The sequence below is a fragment of the Chelonoidis abingdonii genome, chromosome 5 (genome assembly GCF_003597395.2).
Source record: "Chelonoidis abingdonii isolate Lonesome George chromosome 5, CheloAbing_2.0, whole genome shotgun sequence".
Taxonomy (NCBI): domain Eukaryota; kingdom Metazoa; phylum Chordata; order Testudines; family Testudinidae; genus Chelonoidis; species Chelonoidis abingdonii.
In genome coordinates this window covers 144,847,082-144,865,642 of record NC_133773.1, presented here as the reverse complement: position 1 = coordinate 144,865,642, position 18,561 = coordinate 144,847,082, and the positions used below count along the sequence as shown (strand labels likewise).

The window sequence follows — 18,561 nt, the reverse complement described above, 5'->3', positions numbered from 1 at the left end:
GGGAGGAGTTCCGAAATCGATTTAAGGAGCCGTTTAACTCGATATTAATGACGACGTCGTGTGAACGGATACAGCGTTAAATCGGTATATCGGCCATTAAACCGATTTAAAGTCGCAGTGTAGACCTGGCCTTAGTCTACAAGGTGCCACAGGACTCTTTGCTGCAGTATATATCTTGCCTATTCATAATGCATACACTGTAACACACACATACAAAGTATGTGTCTGTTTGTGCATGAGTTTACACACACACACACAGATATATATATATATAAACTCAGAACCTGAGTTTATTTTCTTGTAAGAGCTAGAATTGTGTGGGCTGGAAGTGCAACCCTCACTGAAGATATTATGTTGTGTGTATAGCTCTATAGACACACACATAGCTCAGTGGTTTAAGCTTTGGCCTGCTAAACCCAGGGTAGTGAGTTCCCCTTTGGGAACTGGGGTAAAAATCTGTCTGGGGATTGGTCCTGCTTTGAGCAGAGGGTTGGACTAGATGACCTGCTGAGGTCCCTTCAAACCCTGAGATTCTAATATGTAAATATCATATACGTATGTGTATATACCATATACATATATGTGCAATGTTGTTGTAGCTATGTTAGTCCCATGATATTAGGGAGACAAGATGGGTGATGTATTATCTTTGCAGTGGTTCTCAACCAGGAGGTACATCAACTCAATTAGATATTTGCCTAGTTTTACAACAGGCTGCAGAAAAAGCACTAGTGAAGTCAGTACAAACTAAGATTTCAGACAATGACTTGTTTGTACTGCTCTCTATACGATACACTGTCATGTAAGTACAAAATTTATATTCCAATTGATTTATTTTATAGTTATATGGTCAAAATGAGAAATCAGCAAGTTTTCAGTAGGGGTGTGCTGAGACACATTGTTATTTTTATGTCTGATTTTGTAAGTCAGTCATTTTGAAAGGAGGTGAAACATGGGGTACGCAAGACAAATGCGCTTCCTGAATGGGGTACAGTCATCTGGAAAGGTGGAAAGCCACTGGATTAGTGGACCAGCTCCTGTGGGTGAGAAAGCTGAGCTTCGGAGCTCACACTGAGCTCTGCTTCAAGGCCTCAATTCTCTCACCCACAGAAGTTGGTCCAATAAAAGATATTATCTCCCCCACCTTGCCTCTCTGATGTATATACACACACAGACACAATGAGTGTGTGTTACCTATATATGTGTATGTGTGCTGTAAACTGTATCTACTACACACAAATAGTGTGGCATACAGTGGGGATGGGGGTGTAGGGAATTTTTGCAGGTGCAGCTGGAAAGGATCTGCCAATTTCTCCATTTGATTTCCCCCCATAATAGTATTTTTCCCCTCCTCGCTGTTTCAGGTGTTAGGTCAGTGTTTCCCAGCGACCAGCGCCGGTCCCTGAGATCTCCCTGACACAGTTTAGGAAGGCAGCAAGCCAGTCCCCGGAATCAAAAAGGGCGAGAAACACTGTGTTCGAGCCATCTCAGCATCCAAGGGCTGTGGGGCAGGGAGAAGATTCTGGAGACAGCTAGAGTTACCACTAAAAGCTCTTTCCCCATGGGTGATCGGCTCAGGAGCTGGTTCATCGGGGTCTGCTCCAGCTCGGTGGCTTTTCAAAGCCTATCCACAGGTCCAGCCCGTCTGTAACCTGTCAGCCAGTCTCAACCCCTCCCACCCTATTGTAGTAAAATGGTCACCCAAGGGTTAACTGGGTTACTCAGAAGAGTATTATGGGCTGGAGCTATGCTCCACCCCCTCTCTTAGTTACATCCTGTTTAGTTAGCTGGTGCCCCTCCCCCCCCTTACATAGCTGGCGACAGCATCACCGTCCCAGCCTGTGGTGCTGTAAGTGGAGTGTGAGGTTTTGTGCACTGAGGGGCCCTTTGTAACACTGGCCATGAGGATGGGCTCTGCATGAGAATGGCAACTGACAGGGGAAATGAGGGTTTAATGCAGAAACTGAGGACTCGCCCCCATGTATTGAAAGCCTGGGCCGCTCGAATCTTGCAAATTAGAGGGCAGTCAAGGACCTACGGTTAGGGCGGCCAGAGAGCAAGTGTGAAACGTCGGAACACATTTTTCCCGGGATGGCGGTGGTGGTAATGGTAGCAAATATAAGAAAAGGCCCATCAGAACTGCCTGTCTGGTCCCCCTCCCAACCCACCAAAGACAATTGGGCCTATGGTCTGTGGCAGTGACGCCTGCTCCCCCGGAAGGGGTTTGTTACAGCCTCAGTCACCCCGAGAGAAGAGTTTAGATTTGCCACAATCGTTGACAGAGCCCTGCCCCCCTCAATGGCAACTTCACTGCACCCATCACAGCCCCCACAGAACCAGCCCCAAGAGCCCCGTTCCTCGCCTCAGCCCCACTCCGCTTCCAAGCCTGCCTGCCCTCCTCTCTTCCTTCCACATTCCCATGACTGACCTCCAGCCATAGCTCCATGCCCAGCCTCATCACACTCCTCGCCCTGGCTGCCCCCTGAGCTCCTGCCCCCTTGCTCTGCTTTCCCTTGCTGGCTTTGCAATCTCCTCCGCTCCCGGCCCAACCAGAATGAGAAAGCGAAGCATTCAACGGCCAGGGCTCAGGGCTGAGCCCCATAACTGATGGGAGCAAAGGGGGATGAAACCAAAGCCTGATCTCAGAGCTCATTATAATGAATAATAGTAAATCTGCAGGTGATTCAGAGATGCTTTTTACTGTTATATTTAAAGAACCACATGCAGCTCCCTACCCCATGCGAGCTCTGTCTGCCAAGCCCCATCCGTGCATCATTTGCCCAGTATGGCCCAGTTGGTCAGTCAAGGAGTGCTGCAAAGGTGGCCTTTGCTCTCTCTTCACCCAAGTCCAGCTCTGTGCCATGTCGGTGTCCCAGGCTGCTCCAAGTTACATTAAGAAAGGAGCCAATGTGGCATCCAGGGAGCTGCAGAAGGCCCTGGCCGCCCCTTCTGTGCCAGTGGGAAGAAGGGAGGTGGTAGAGAAGCTCCTTTGACATCCTGACACTATCAGAGGATTTAGTCCCCTGCACCCTGGGTATCTCCGGAAGGCTGAAGGCACAACCCTAGGCCCAGACTCCACCATCCGTGTGACACAAGCAATGGAGAAAGTGGGCCTGGTTTGTATGTGCTTGTGCTAGATGGCAAACGTGCTGGGGAAGGGGCCGTGTCTCCACAGGAGACCGGGGAGCAGCCTTCATAACGAGTTCAGTGTTCAGCGACCTGAGCCTCTTTCACAACTGTCCCCTAGCACCTTGGGAATTTTTTTATGTTACAGATTTTTTTTTGTTCACCAGGTAATTTCTGTAACTAATTCTTGGGCTGCAGGTCAAGTGAAAGCAGCTTATCAGTAAGTGCTCAATGATTCAGAACTTAAAATTGGAGCTTGAGTTGCTTAGATATGATGGGTCACATAGATCTCTAGATCTTTGACCCCCATCCACAGATCTCTCTCTCCCTCATTCACAGTTCCCCTCTCCTCACCCCCATGCGCTAGGTGCCTCAGAGAGCAAATTCTTTGCTTGATCTTCGAGGCAAGTCCCTTCTTTCTGTTTCTCTCTCTGGTATTTGGGGGCCTCCAAGGTATCTGGATTCCAAGTCATGTTGTATTGTTCCTGCTTCCTGGTTGGATGAGTGTAGTTTTAGAGCCAGGTTTCTAGCATGAACGTTCATGATCTCAAGTTTAAATTTTCTTGTCTATTGATTTTTGTTGGTGTTTGCTTAGCATTGGCCATTCTCTTACCATGAAATTCAGTTGAATAAGTGCGCAAAGCAGACACGGAAGGGGAGTTAACACGGGCCCAGTGTCCTTTATGATTTGAGGGAATATTTTTAGGGAATTTGTCTGGGTATTTGCCGCTCTTCACTCCTTATAAGTCTTTCCAGCACCACATACTTTTTTTGGCACCCTGGAAATAATGAACATATAATCCAATGAGACTGGAGCTTTGTGCTTTCCCCATCAGTCCATGGAAAAGGGAAATTGACTAGTACATTTAGCCTTAGCTGTTGAGAGCTTTACTATTGTATCACAATTTTGGAGCTGATCACAGATACCTCTTGGGGGCAAATTTCCTCCTGTACAGAGGACCAGTGCAAGGGAAATGCATCACTTATGTCCCACATAAGCCATTACATGCATTGTGTGTGTTAATCACCAGAGAATTTCACCTTTTGTGAGGGTTTTTTGTAAGGACTTTAGCTAACGTTGGCCCTGGCCTCACAAACCTGTCATGTTGAGAACTTCCACAGACTCTGTACATGAAAGGTTACAAGATCAACCAGGTTTTAAGTATCAGAGGGTAGCCATGTTAGTCTGTGTCCACAAAAGAAATGAGGAGTCCGGTGGCACCTTAAAGACTAACAGATTTATTTGGGCATAAGCTTTCATAGGTAAAAAAACCACTTCTTCAGTTGCATCTGAAGAAGTGAGTTTTTTACCCATGAAAGCTTATGCCCAAATAAATCTGTGAGCCTTTAAGGTGCCACTGGACTCCTTGTTGTATTTCCAGGTTTTTAAGTGAGATCTATTTTACCTTGTTGCTCATCTCCCACTCCTCCGTGCCCAGAGTGCTGGGATCTAGCTAGCTCCCATTTAGCACCATGTGGGAAGGGCAGGGTGGTTACAAATCCCTGACACCTGTTCACCATCCCGCAGGTTGAGAGCCCGTGTAGAGAATTCCAGACAAGGTGTGGTCCCTGCTAAACAAGGGAAGCAAAGTTGGAAACCGAGCTGGGTAGAAGCCGGCGTGTCGGAGTCTATAGTTTATAGCTGTTCTCTAATAAATGTCTACTATATAAGACCATGACTTATTCCTTATATCATGACGTGGTGTCTGAAGCTAAACCCATGAGAATGTGCCAACTGCGGTGTTGGACTCCGTGATACAGACATGGGTAATGGCCATTGCTCACTCCTGACCTGGGTTAGGTCTCTCCTGTGACCTAAACTCACCTCAGGCCCAATCCAGCAAGGTGCTGGCTGCTTTCCCCTCCCATTGTCTTCAGTGGTACCGCAGGGTTCTCAGGTCCATCCTAATAGGTGCACAGCATCCTGGAGAGCCAGGCTGCAGACAAGCAGCTAGGAGAACAAACCCCACAGCTAGGGCCAGTGGGCATTTTTTTGGCAGAATGTGTTTTCAATGGAAAATGGCTTTCAGACAAAAATAAACATTTGTGTGGAAAATTTTTGATTCAGACAAAATGTTTCAGTTTTCCTGTGAGAAGTGGAAACCAAAAATGAAACGCTTTTGGTCTTAAAAAGAAAAGCAGCTTGTGTGAAATATTTTCTCTGTTTCATAAACAAATTTCTGGTTTCAAAAATCACACATTTTTTGACCAAGAACACTTTTAAAAAGATGAGCATTTTTCTGCTTCCAGCTTAAGTTTTTCATCCAAAAATCAAATAATCTTAATGGGAAATTCTGATCCCCCACCCCCAGATTTGTAGATTATAAACCCAGAAGGGATCATTAGATTAGCCTCCTGTATAAAAGGCCAAGAATTTCACCCACTTATCTTTGCATTGAGCCCAGTAACATGTTTCGCTGAAGCATCTTCCAGAAAGGCAACTGGGCTGGATTTTAAAGGATTTATTTTTTTCAAGTCCCCCCACAAAAATAATTGATGTTTTTTGAATAGCTCATAGACTCCTAGACTTTAAGGTCAGAAGGGACCATAGCCAGGACTCTCCTTCTCTTTAGCTCTGCTGTTTAGGGTTTTGGGGACTGGGTTTTTAAGGGCTGAGTCTCTGGACAGAGAGTCTGGGCAGGATGCTCTGAAGCTCTTGGGAGCTGGGCAGAGACTCAAACAGCTCTCTCGCTGCGCTTTCGCTGAGCCCACCCATGACCTCTGAGAACAGGAGCCTTCTCTTCACGCTGCTCTCCTTGTGCTGACTTACAGATGCCAAAGGGACCATCCGGGAGATTGTTCTCCCCAAAGGGCTGGATCTGGACCGGCCCAAGAGGACCCGAACCTCTTTCACAGCCGAGCAGCTGTACAGGCTGGAGCTGGAATTTCAGCGGTGTCAGTATGTCGTCGGCAGGGAGAGGACGGAGCTAGCAAGGCAGCTCAACCTATCAGAGACACAGGTAAGAAGCAAGGGGTCTGGTGGCTATTCCTGTCCACTCTGCATGGGGGACAAGCTCCCAGGGGCCATGCAGGATGTCCCTCTACACCCTACAGCACAGCTCTCTGGCAGCTCCTAGTCCTGGGGTGTTAGGGCTACCGCCGATTTGCTCCATGGCCTGGCTGTGTTGGTGTATCTTCTGCAGTGTCGAGCCTGGCCGCTCTGGCTAGGTGCTGAGAAGGGGATCATGCACTGACTTCTCCCTATGGTATTTCTCCAATAGAGAGGATTGTAAATCATCCAATTAATCAGCAGCCCTCGCTTGCCTGCTTCCCACCATGGATGGACTCTGTGGTGCTGAGGTCCTTGGGAGTGTGGGGTGATGCACACTGAGCGTGGTCAGCAGCTAGGGGGAGGCATATGTGCAGCCGTCTCAATCAATTTCCCTTTATTGGGTACCAAACCCCCACCAGCTTTATCACCACAGTTTGAATCCAGGACAGTCAATCAAGAGCACAGGCTTCTGCCACTTGAGCTAAAAAAGCAGCTCCATTACCTATTTAGTAGTAGTAAGCTATCATACGCTGTGTGGACTAGCCTCAAGAAGAGGACATGACAAGGTTAATCAGTGTTAACTTTCCAGGGAAGCTCATCCTAAGAGTTTGAGGTTCCCAAAAGGAATTGAACCATTTTGGGAGGAGAAGAAATACTGTAGAGAATCTGACAGGTACCCATCATGCACCTGTGAGTTCTAAACCCATTCCCAGAGAAAACCTTGAAGGTAAAGTTAAGTGTCCATACTAGTAACGGAAAAGTAAGAATTATTATAAGGATGCTATTGTTACCAAACATGCTCATTGACAGGCTAGGAAATTCATAGCTAAGGTTAAACTTACATGAAACTCAGACTTTTGAAAGTAGGGAAAGTCTCAGCTGTGATCCCCAAACAACCTTAACTCTGCCCCCTTGACAATACCAGTCTCCAGTCTTCCCTGCCTTGTTCTTTCCATTGCAGCCCTGTAAGAGGTGTTATTTCTGCAAGCAAAGACTTTCTCTAAGGACTTTAGAAAGCCTCTGAACTACCATATGGCTCTGGGCAGCTAATATTTGGAAACGACACTGTACTTATCTAGCTGGCTGGTGATGTACTGAAGGAATGTATCCCAGAACATTGGTTTTCTGCCTGATTTCATCGATACACATCTCTGATAGCAAGTGTGATGCTTCATCATGATGCTAAACTTCACCTTTTTCATGTGCATGCTAAGATAAGATGACTTGTGCCTGGGAAGTGTATATATGGAGACTCTTAATCTCCCTGTCTAATGGCACTTGGAGAACTGCCTGACACACAGTCGTAAGGTTTGATCCCGAAAGTTGCTGAGTGCCTTGCTTAGGTCAGCCTGCAGGATAAGGCCTCACAGGAGCTGAGGGGAATGATTGCCTTCAGCGGGCTGGTTGTGTGATCATGGGTTTGTAGAGTAGGTTTGTGTCCGTGGAATACTTAGGGGCAAAAAAGAGACCAGAACGAGCGCAGTCGTGGTGGGGTTAGGTCAAAGTGTTCTAGTCTGCATGGTCACTGACATGAGCATTTGCTGTGGATGGGAAAAGTACAGTCGTAGAACTGACAAAAAAGGTCTGTCCAAAACACTTTTTTGGACAGAAAATGGCATTTGTGTCAAAACAGGCCAAAACTGAGAGGAGATGGTGAGCATTTTCATTGGAATTTTTCAGGTTTTTGTGAAAAAAAATCTGAAAAAAATGTTGCCATTTCCGGCAACTGAAAATCGAAAAGCTGTGATTCAGACCTTCTGCGGGTATGAGGAAGGTTCTGTTTCTCCATGCGTCCAACCCAAAGCCATTGGAGTTAGTGGAAAGATTCCCATCTACTTTGATGGGAGTAGATGCTGTTGTGCTTCTAGTAGTGCTGGCAGAAACTGGATTTTCCATTTCCTGGGAAATGTTCCATTTTCACATTTTTCTTCCATTCCAAAATGGGCCCAAATGAAAAAATGACAAAATTTCACATGAAACAAAATCATGTGTGTCCCCCCCAATTTGTTTTGGGTTCATTAAAATATTTTGTTCTGCTAAAAAGGTAATATTTTGTTTCAGTTTTGACCTTTTTTATACTTAAAAAATTGCAAAAAAGGAATTTCATTCCAAAAAATTGTTTCAAAACAAAAATCAAATATTCCATTCTGCAAGCGTCAGAATGGACCATTTCGGCATTATGAAAATGCTGTGTTCAGGCAGGGCTGGGGGCGGAGTTTTGAAACACAATTCAGCTGAAATGGACACTTTTTTTAAAAAATGTTGAAATTTAGATGGAAACTTGATTCTCCACTGAAAAACCCGAGAGATGAATATTTTCTGATCAGTTCTAAGGTCGGGAGGGGGGATGTCAATCTAAGGAACAAGCTCAATTCCATGCTTGAGCATAGCCTATAGGCCGGGGGATAAGTTGAGGGTGATATAGTCCCCACAGTGCTCCAGTAGAAGGCTTGTGTCGAGCTCAAGGGGAGGATGTGGCTTTTATGTAGTAACTAAATGTCTGGTTATTTATTAATTGTTCTGTGCCTCATTATTGCATTCATCACTCAGTGAGAAAATCTCCCCGTCTTCAAGCCATGGTTATCTCTGCTCGTTACTCTTCCTTCTCTAACGTCTTTCTCTGCATCTCTCCATCAGCTTGTTTTTTGCAAATCCTTTCTGTGCTTTTTGCTGCATTTCGTTCCCTTTGGCTATTCCCAATTCTCAGCCCCTTGGGCTTCATTTCTCCCTCTAAGCCAAGAAAAATGATCGGTGATTAAATGGTGAATGTTGACACTGAGGCATCGTCGCTGGGTTTTAAAGCTGAGACTCCACTCAGGTGAATAGGGGACAGTGGTGCTCACCCTTAAGGGTCCCTGCCAAGATCAGGACCCCACTGTGCTCGGCACTCCATCAACGCACAGAAAGCGAGAGTCTTTGCCCCCAAAGGGCATAAAATCAGTAGGAGATGGAGAGAAACAGAGGGGAAGTGGGTAGACGAAGGTCACACAGTAAAACAACTGTGACTAGAACCTAGGTCACCTGACTTCTCTATCCACTAGGCCAAGCTGCCTCTCTAAGCACTTCAGCATATTTCTTTGCTGCGTACTCATCAGTTTGATCCAGGACCAAATTTCACTAGAGAAAAATGAAATTTACTCACCCTCACACAGGAAATGGTGAAATCCGAACACCAATCCCGGGGCAAGAAGGAAAGTGGGAATTTATTTTGGTCTCTTCATTTCTGCTGGAAATTAACCTGCTTTTTCCAGCAAACAAAACTGCTTCCCCTGCCTTCTGCTCTTTCACGAGCTCTTCTGGACGGGAGCTACAACTGTCTGGCTATTTTACTAATCCATGGAAATGACTTTTTATTTTAAGCCAGTTTCATCAGCAGTGAGATTTAATCTATTAGAGCGAGGGCCAGATTCTAAATTACACCTGTGTCAATCCCAAGTGACTCTGTTGAGTCTCTCCAGATTTACACCAGTGTAAATGAGGATAGAATATGGCCCTGTATTCCTGGCATAAGAGCAGGGCTTTCCCTAGGCAAGGTACTCTCAGAGATTAGATGCAAATGACCCTGTTTAGCATCACTGAGAGATGGGAAATGTGATACCATTGAAGACATGGAGGCAGAGATGTCACAGAGGTTTGTTTGAGGGCGGATAATTCCCACAAATCCTCAGGCACCAGAGAGGCAAGAAAGCAGAGGAGTGGTTAGCTTCTGGGGCTCTTTGACCTGGTCTTTCTAAGTCATGAGTTCAATCAAAACCTGGTCTGGTGACCATTGCTGGGTGCTTATTCCCTGCATGAAATGAGGTGCTGGGTCTCAGTCCCGGGCATGCCACATGCAAACGATCCAGTCTGCATGATGCACTGTCTGGCATCTATTAGTAGACACGTCTATCTCAAGCTCTGGGCATCCAGTCCAAACTCATCATGAATGATGATGAGAAGAGATCTTGCCAAGTAGCAGCACTGGCTCCCACAGACACCTAGATTCATAGACCTCAAGGTTGCTGCTATCCTGTGGTCCCATTGGGTGCTTGGGGAGCAGTGCAAATGCCTTGTCCCTCCTGGGCAGATATCTTGGGGTGCACAGGATTTCCCTGTGGATCTTGGGGCATTCCTGCCAGTGGAATGGGTCTGCTCCCCAATCTCGTCCTCATCAAGGCGGGCCCCACCCTGCCTCATCCAGCTGGGATAATGTGCTGGGTGCTCCTGGAGCAGAGACTCTTGGAAGATTCCTGGCTGTTCCTTGAGCTTTTTCCATATAGGAATCAATCCGAATCTGAGAACACAAGGAAACAGTGCTCTCATGAGTCCTCCTGACTCATCCGAGCTGTCCCACATTGGCATGAGCCAGAAGTACTTGCCAGGGTAAGGGACAGAGGGTGGGGCACCAGAAAACCTCTTTGTGATTCAGAGCATCTCTGCCAAGACTGCTACTCCAGAAACAGACGCAAGGGGTCTATTTATAGCATCACAATTAAGACACCGCCATTAAAAATTAATCTCACATCTAGTCATTAACAATTCACAATCTCCACCAAGAGAGATGATCAGATGCTGGCCTGCAACCCCACTCGGTGCCCTCCCGTCACACAAAGAACCCACGACAGTACACACGAGAGCTACAGTGTGCAAAGGGCAGCAAAACATCAGGAGAGTATGATTGTCCAGGGTCTGCACAGGAGCCTAAGGAACTGGGTCGGAGACTTTCAAAGGCACCCAGGGGAGTTAAGTGCCCGACTCCTTTTAGCTTACAGTGGGGACCGGGTATCTTATTGCCCCTGGTGTCTTTGGAAACCTCCCTGTTAACTCTCAGTGCGAGTGGGGAGCTGAGTACCCACACATGGCATTGAATACCCCAGCCTAGTGGAACAGAGGAAAGTGACAGAGCAGGGTGCTGTAGCCAAACAGCCTTTAGTCATCTGTCTGTCTGTCTGTCTGTCATCATAACTATGTGCTCATCTGACAGTGCTGCCCCAAGGGTCCTAGCAGGCTTGTGGCCCCCTTGTGCTGGGTGGGACGACATGGGACATGGGACGACCCAAAGAACATACGCCCAGATCCTCACAGGGATTTAGGTGCCAAACTGCCTTTGAAATTGATGGGAATCAGAGGCCTAAATCTATTTGAGGATCTGGGCCTTAAAGGTTAATTTTAAACAAGATGCAAAATGAGTGACAAACATTAGGAGAATGCATGAGGGTGATGAAAAAACGGTTATGTTATGCAGGTAGCTAACGTTGTGTGGTTCTTGATGGTACAGAATCAATCCAGTTCTCTAACTTGCCGGTCTGTCTGTCCTCCACAAAGGTAGAAACACTTAGATGAGAAGTGTTGCATTTAATAAATCTCCAACAGGAACTTTCTTCCCTTCTTGGTTCTAGCAGGGTGTTATTTTAAACCATTGCAATGCTTGTCTATGGCCACATTTACAATTACCCGATGGGCAGTTGCTGAACTAAGCCAATCAACAAGCCCATGTGCTTTGCTTGGACTGACTAAATCTATAGATGAGCTCATAGCACAAGTCTTATGTTTGGGTTTGGCTTTCGAATACCACCAAGTTGTGGGGTGTGTAGATCAGGGGTTTTGGTTATCTATAAAAACAGAACCTCTTTTTAAAAGAAATCTCCTAGCTGTGTAGCATCTTTATGGGAAGATACAGGTGAGGAACCAGATGGATTTTTAAGGACAGGAACAATAATAAGCTAAGGCCAACGTGTCGGTACAATTCTCTTAACCACGTCATTTCTGCAGAGGAATCCAGCTGAAAATGTGATAACCCAGAGCTGGATTCTGATCTCATTGGCACTTGTGTAGACTGGGAGAACCTCCCTTGAAGTCAGTGGAGTTACAACAGTGCGAACCTGGTGTGAGATCCGAAGTAGACCCGCTGTGTTCATGTTTTCAAGATGATTTTCCATAAAACTTGACGATGAGCACATTGAGTAGCACTGAGTGCTTGCCCCACAATGCGTCCACGTACTGTAACAAGCCGAGTCATGGGGAAGCCTCATTGCTGTAACCCTGGCACTCTCATGCAATTCATTTTTTATTCCTCTCATTCCATTACCCATCCTGTGTAAACTTACGCACATGAATACATTGACTCACGTGGGTAAATCTTTGCAGAATCGGGTCCCCAGATTGTAAACTCTTAGTGGCCAGGTTCAGATCTTTGTATTTGCTCTGTAAAGCACCCAGGAGACTGTGGGGCTTAAATGAGTATTAAAAGAAGGAGAGATACTACTTCGATTGCAAACTCTTTGGGAAAGGACTGTCTCTTTGTTCTGTGTCTGTATAGAACCTAAAACAATGGAGTCCTGGTCCATAACTAGGATCCCTGGGAGCTACCAAAATACAAATTCATAATATTAATTATTACATAGCTAAACCATTCTGTTCTCATTTAAACCCACGGAAATCTGGAATCTGTCATAGAATATCAGGGTTGGAAGGGACCTCAGAAGGTCATCTAGTCCAACCCCCTGCTCAAAGCAGGACCAATCCCCAGACAGATTTTTGCCCTAGATCCCTAAATGGACCCTTGTCATAAACAGATAGTTAAGGGTTAATGTCTCTTTTACCTGTAAAGGGTTAACAAGCTCAGTGAACCTGGCTGACACCTGACCAAAGGACCAATCGGGGGACGAGATACTTTCAAATCTTGGTGGAAGGAAATCTTTGTTTGTGCTGTTTTTTTTTTGTTCATTGTTCTCTCTTGGGACTAAGAGGGACCAGACATGCAACCAGATCTGTCTCCATTCTTTCAAACAGTCTCTCATGTTCAGAATAGTAAGTACTGGCTAGAAAAGGCAACTTAGTTTTATGTTTGTTTTCTTAATTTGCAAATGTGTATTTTGCTGGAAGGATATTTTACCTCTGTTTGCTGTAACTTGTAACTTAGGCTAGCGGGGATGGAGTCCCTCTAGTCTATGTATAAGCTTAGACCCTGTAAACATTTTCCATCTTGATTTTACAGAGATAATTTTTATTTTTTCTTTCTTTAATTAAAAGCTTTCTTTTTTTTAGAACCTGGTTGATTTTTTCCTTGTGTAAAACTCAAGGGGATTGGGTCTGAACTCACCAGGGAGTGGTGGGGGGAGAGAAAGAGGGGGAAAGGTAATTCCTCTCGGTTTTAGGATCCAAGGAGTTTGGATCAATGTATCTCTCAGGGAAAGTCTGGGAGGGGGAAAAGGAGGGGGAGGGAAGGTTAATTCCTCTCTGTTTTAGGATCCAAGGAGTTTGGATCAGTGTATCTCTCAGGGTAACCCAGGGAGGGGAAATGGTTTATTTCCGTTTGTTTTAAGACCCAAGGGGTTTGGGTCTTGTGTCCCCCAGGGAAGATTTTGGGGAGACAGGGAGTGTACCAGACACTGGGATTTCTGGTTGGTGGTTGTGCTATCAGATCTAAGCTAGGAATTAAGTTTAGAGGGGTACATGCAGGTCCCCACTTTCTGGATGCTAAAGTTTGAAGTGGGAATAATACCTTGACAACCCCTCAAGGATTGAGCTCATAACCCTGGGTTTAGCAGGCCAATGCTCAAACTACTGAGCTGTCCCTCCCCTCAAGGCTTGTCAAGGAAGTGGTAAAAATCCACAAGTTATTAGGCCTGATTGAGGTTCTCTGGCTTATGCAATGCAGGAGGTCAGACAAGATGAGCATCTTGGTCCCATCTGGCCTTAAAATTTATTTATACGCTTGTGTAAGTAAGATCAGGATCAGGCCTCTGGGCTTTGACTGTATTAGTATTGGAAGAAATCGGCAGGGATTGTTCCCGTCGTCGCCCTGTTTATCTGTAAAGAATATTTATAATCCGAACTGGATCAGCTGCGGCAGATATTTTACAAAATTGTACTGGTTTGCCAAAATTTAAAAAAAAAGTCAAGGAAATTTCAGAAGTTTGTTGAAAACTTTCAGCCAGTTGGTTGAGAAACTTGAACATTTTCACAAAAAACCCATCAGGTTTGTTTCAGTCCAAAATGAATTTTGGGAGGGTCAAATATTGTCCAAGAAATGGAAATTTGGAAAATGTTCATTTTCTCTATTTATGATCAACGGTCAAATCACGGGAGCAGGATATAAATACTGTCACTTAACTGATATGGAGATGAGGGTGAGAGGTCTCTAGAACTTACAACATTCTCTCCTGCGTCTGTCACAGCAGCCTGAGGTATAGCAGCTCTCCACAGCTAATGTAAGAAGCCATGGTAGACAGAGTGTGTCAAAACCTTCACAATGCAGCCCATTCCCTAGGAGAAGATACATTTGGCTCTCTCCTTGGAGAAGAGTTTGATATGAACCCTTGTTACACAGCACACAGGGCACGTGACTCGCCTTTTCGATGTGCTCCCCTTGTCTCGTTTGTTGAATATCCCAGAAGACAGGTGTTCATGGCCCCAAACCTTCCACAATTGGTAATAATTGTCCTCCTTATTGGCAGCATCACCCAAGAGACACAGGATTGACCGAGCTGTGGAGTTTGAACTGTTCTCTCACTCCAGGACAGATTTGAGGCATGTTGTAAGTGATGATGACCGTGTGAAGCTCATGCTGTCTGTGTCCATGTTCTACCTGTCCTGTAGGTAGAGCAATTCATTCTCCAGGACACAAGAGTTATGAGATCAGTGCTCATTGTCCCAGCAAACTTGTGAGAGGTGGCACGGTATCATGTGGGACAGGTCCCACGCACACTCTCATTCCAATAGGGCACAGTGGTTTGTGAAAGACAGGATCACCAGGAAATTCAGTAGGTAATTTTGGATTATAGGGTGCGAATTCCTGCAGCCTATCAGCTTTATGGGATTATCCAAGAATCCCAAATTAATTCTGGGTGTCACAACTAGGACTGGTGGAAAATTTTCCACCAAAACTGGTTTTCAATGAAAAATTGGGGTTTTGACTAATTATTTTTGTTGTGAAAAGTTTCTACTTTCTGCCAAACATTCGCTTTGTGGTGAAAAATCAAAAACTACAAAACCTTTTGACCAAAAGCTGAAAGCTTCTGGTTTTGAGAGAAAAACATTTGGTTTTTCAACAAAGTTGAAACTTTCAGTGGATAGAAACCCATTTCACAGTGGACCATCAGAATGTGAAAGACAAAGATTGGGTCAAACCAAACCCATAGGTCCGTATTATTATCATTGCTATTATTAATTAATTAACAGTAGCAGCTAGAGACCCTAACTGAGATCCAACCCCCACCTTCCTAGACACAGTATAATGGGAGATGGTCAGAAAATGGAAATTTTTCCAAAAAGAAATTTTGCAAATTCACAATTTTTGTGTGTGTTTTATATGAAAATTATTTACTTATTTATTTGGGCCAAATACTCAGATAAGTTTTCACACTGTTTGGGTTTTAACTAAAGATGACTATGAACCAAAACTCCAATCCAAACATGGTTAGGAAAGTTCGGATCCAGATTCTGATCCGAACTTTGTGGCTTAGACTCATTCCTGGCTATTAGTGTACACCTCAGATGGTGTCAGTTGTCATGACTGCAATTGTCTGCAGTTCTATCTATCTATCACATCATGAGTACAGAGCTAGGTGTCTCAGCTTCTCATATGTGAATGTTCTGGCTTTGGTCATTGTGGCTCAGGGCCTCCCAATTCCGTGCCCTTTGGCCCTGATTCAGCAAGGCAGGTAAGCACGTACTTAGCTTTCAGTATGTACTTATGCGTGAGTGCTGTGTGGGATCAGGGCCCGTGAGAGCTGTGCGGGTCTCAGTTCGTCTCTGGGATTTAAACAGAGAGGCTAATACAATAGTCGGGGCTCTCTGGGTGGAACTGGTCCAACTCTGCTTTCCCATTGGTTACTGGGGAGTGACAGGTTGCTGGGACCACTGCAGTGCATTGGGGCTGTTATTAGATTAGCAGTGGGGGGTGGGGCATGGGGCCCAGTACGCTATGCTGCATCCCCACCCTGCCCTTCTCTCTTGGGGAAATCTGCCTTCTCCTTGAGATTTAGTTCCTTGTAAAGGAGCTGCAGTATGACAAAGGCAAGTGGGTGATGCTGGAATGAAAAGCAGGTGGTGTGAGTTGGGGGAGCTCTTTGCACAGATACCTGGGGGGCTGGTATGGGAGATTCTTGCTGGCTCAGTTGGGCACACACCCAAAATACACTGGCATTTTTGTGTATGGGACTCAGCTTCATCCTGCCCTGTTGGAAGCCAGGAGCCCGCTGATGTTCCAGAGCCCTGAGACGCTTGCCAAACATCCCCTCTCCCCCCACTTACTATGGGCTGGTAGTAAGAGGGGGATAGCCTTACATTAGGACCTGCATTGGGTCTAATGCTTGAAGCCCTTCCCCTCTCTCCTGGCCAGGCCTCACTCTGTATTTCTGTCTTTGTAGAGTTTTGGGGCCTAGTCCTGCAAGGTCCTGAGCATCTTTGGTTCACAATGGGCGCTGAAGGCCCCCAGCACCTCAAGAACCCAGCCCGCCAATTTGTACGTACAGCAGAACCTCAGAGTTACAAGCCCCTTGGGAATGGAGCTTGTTTCTGATGCTGAACAAAACATTCTGGTTCTTTCAAAAGTTCACAGCTGAACATTGGCTTAACACAGCTTTGAAATCTTACTATGCGGAAGAAAAACACGGCTTTTAACCATCTTGATTTAAATGAAACAAGCAGAGAAACAATTTCCTTCTTTGTTTTTAACTTTCACTTTGTTTTTTTAGTAGTTTACTCTTAACACAGTACTGTACTGTATTCACTTTGTATGTGTGCGTGTGTCTCTCTCTGCTGCTACCTGATTGTGTACTTCCAGTTCAAATGAGGTGTGTGGTTGACCGGTCAGTTTGTAACTCTGATGTTCGTAACTCAGAGGTTCTATTGTAATTCTTTTATTCTTCCTAAAGCTTTTTGCCTGTTTTCTCTTGCACAAAAACCAAAAATCTAATGCAAATCACATGCTTTCCCCTCCCTATCCTGCCAGCGCTACTCAGAATATATATGCACGGGGCGCATCCTGCTGCCAGCTACACCGGCATCAATTCAGAGGGTGCCCACTGATTTCCATAGGGTTCCTCCAGATTTACATCGATGTAACTGAGAGCAGGAAGTGGCCCCCATGTCTCTAGCAGGATACGTTCAGCAAAATGAAGCCTGCTGCGGGGAATCGTTTAAAAGTCAAATGTATCTTGAGGGAGAAAAAGAAGAGACTGAATCCTCCGTGGTGTTGATGGAGAATTAAAATCACATGCAGCTTTCAGGAAAGCCTCTGAGAAGCTTATAGAGGTGCCCCCCCATCTCCCGAGCGCCACATCTGCTAAATAGAACGTAAAAAGCATTTCTGCCCCTCTTCTCCATGATGCAACCAGCTCGGGCCACCAAGGAGACAGATGGTTGAGTCCTTGTTTTATTCTTCTCCGCACACTCTCCAGGCCCCAGCACCACTACTGGTTGCTAGTGTGTTTTGTTTGGAGAAATCTGTCTCATTCCCCGGAGACTCCCCCCATCAGGCTCCCACTGTGTCTCGTGAGGTTACTCTCCTGGGGAACAGAAACTAGATCAAAATCTGAGGGCAACAGAGATGCAGGGACAGGTTTCCGGCCTCTGGTTTTGAGCCTGAAATTTGGGCACCTTGTCCTCACAGTGGTAACAGATAACATGCTTAGACATTTGCTCCTGCAGATAATTGTGAGCACAAATTGTATCTGTGGAGTATTGAAAACTCTGTTAAAATTGTAGGCTATCAATTTAAATTTCAGGGTTATTTTTTTCCTGGTCTTTGTTGCAGTCTCAGTGGTGACTGGGCCTAGCATCTGTCAGTGTGTAGTCAGCTCATCTAGAGTAAAGCAGGGTGAGTTGTGTCACTAGGTTATACGGAGCAGCCTGCTTTGTCTCTCTCTGTTTTGGGGTTCTTGTGCGTTGTTGTGCTGCATTCTAAGGAATAAAGTAGGGTTACGCTGCAATCCTCCACAAAGGGTATTGATGTTTTTACCTAACTTCTCTGTGTTCACACTATGAGCATAACAGTATCTGCAATTTCCAGGCCTCCTGATCAAGACCTTGCTAGAGCCAGGCTTAAAACATGGCTCCTACTCTCATCTGGAGTTGGGCCTCAAATCCAAATCTTGAGTCTAAGCACCCGCAAACTTCGCAGCTGGCTCCTTTGTCTATAATGGGCCAAACCAGAACCCAATATCTGATGCTTGCCAAACTTGGAGGAAATGTAGATCTATGTTTGGATTCACACTCCATGGCTTGGACTCAGCTGTAGACTCAGCTTGATGTGCTGCACTTACTGGCCAAGGGAACTGCATGGCTAGACTGTTGCCCAGTGATCTGAGCCGAGAAACTCCCTGGCTGTTCTCCCATCCCCCTGCTTACCTGACTGTTGAGGTGGGGCAAGATGAGTCAGTTTAGGTAGGAGAACTACATCAAAGGGGAGGTTGATTTTGCAAAACCGTGTTGGCTGGAATAGTGGTTCTGAAACCAGG

General features: G+C 45.7%; 1 protein-coding gene across 1 annotated transcript in view; it reads left to right on the top strand.

Moving 5' to 3' along the window:
- The window catches only part of VAX2 (ventral anterior homeobox 2), a 56,312-nt gene that overhangs the window by 9,977 nt on the left and 27,774 nt on the right, over positions 1-18,561 (top strand). The window contains exon 2 of the mRNA XM_032762443.2: positions 5,899-6,086. Coding sequence (XP_032618334.2) covers positions 5,899-6,086 — 188 coding nt within the window. The remainder of the gene's footprint in view (positions 1-5,898; positions 6,087-18,561) is intronic.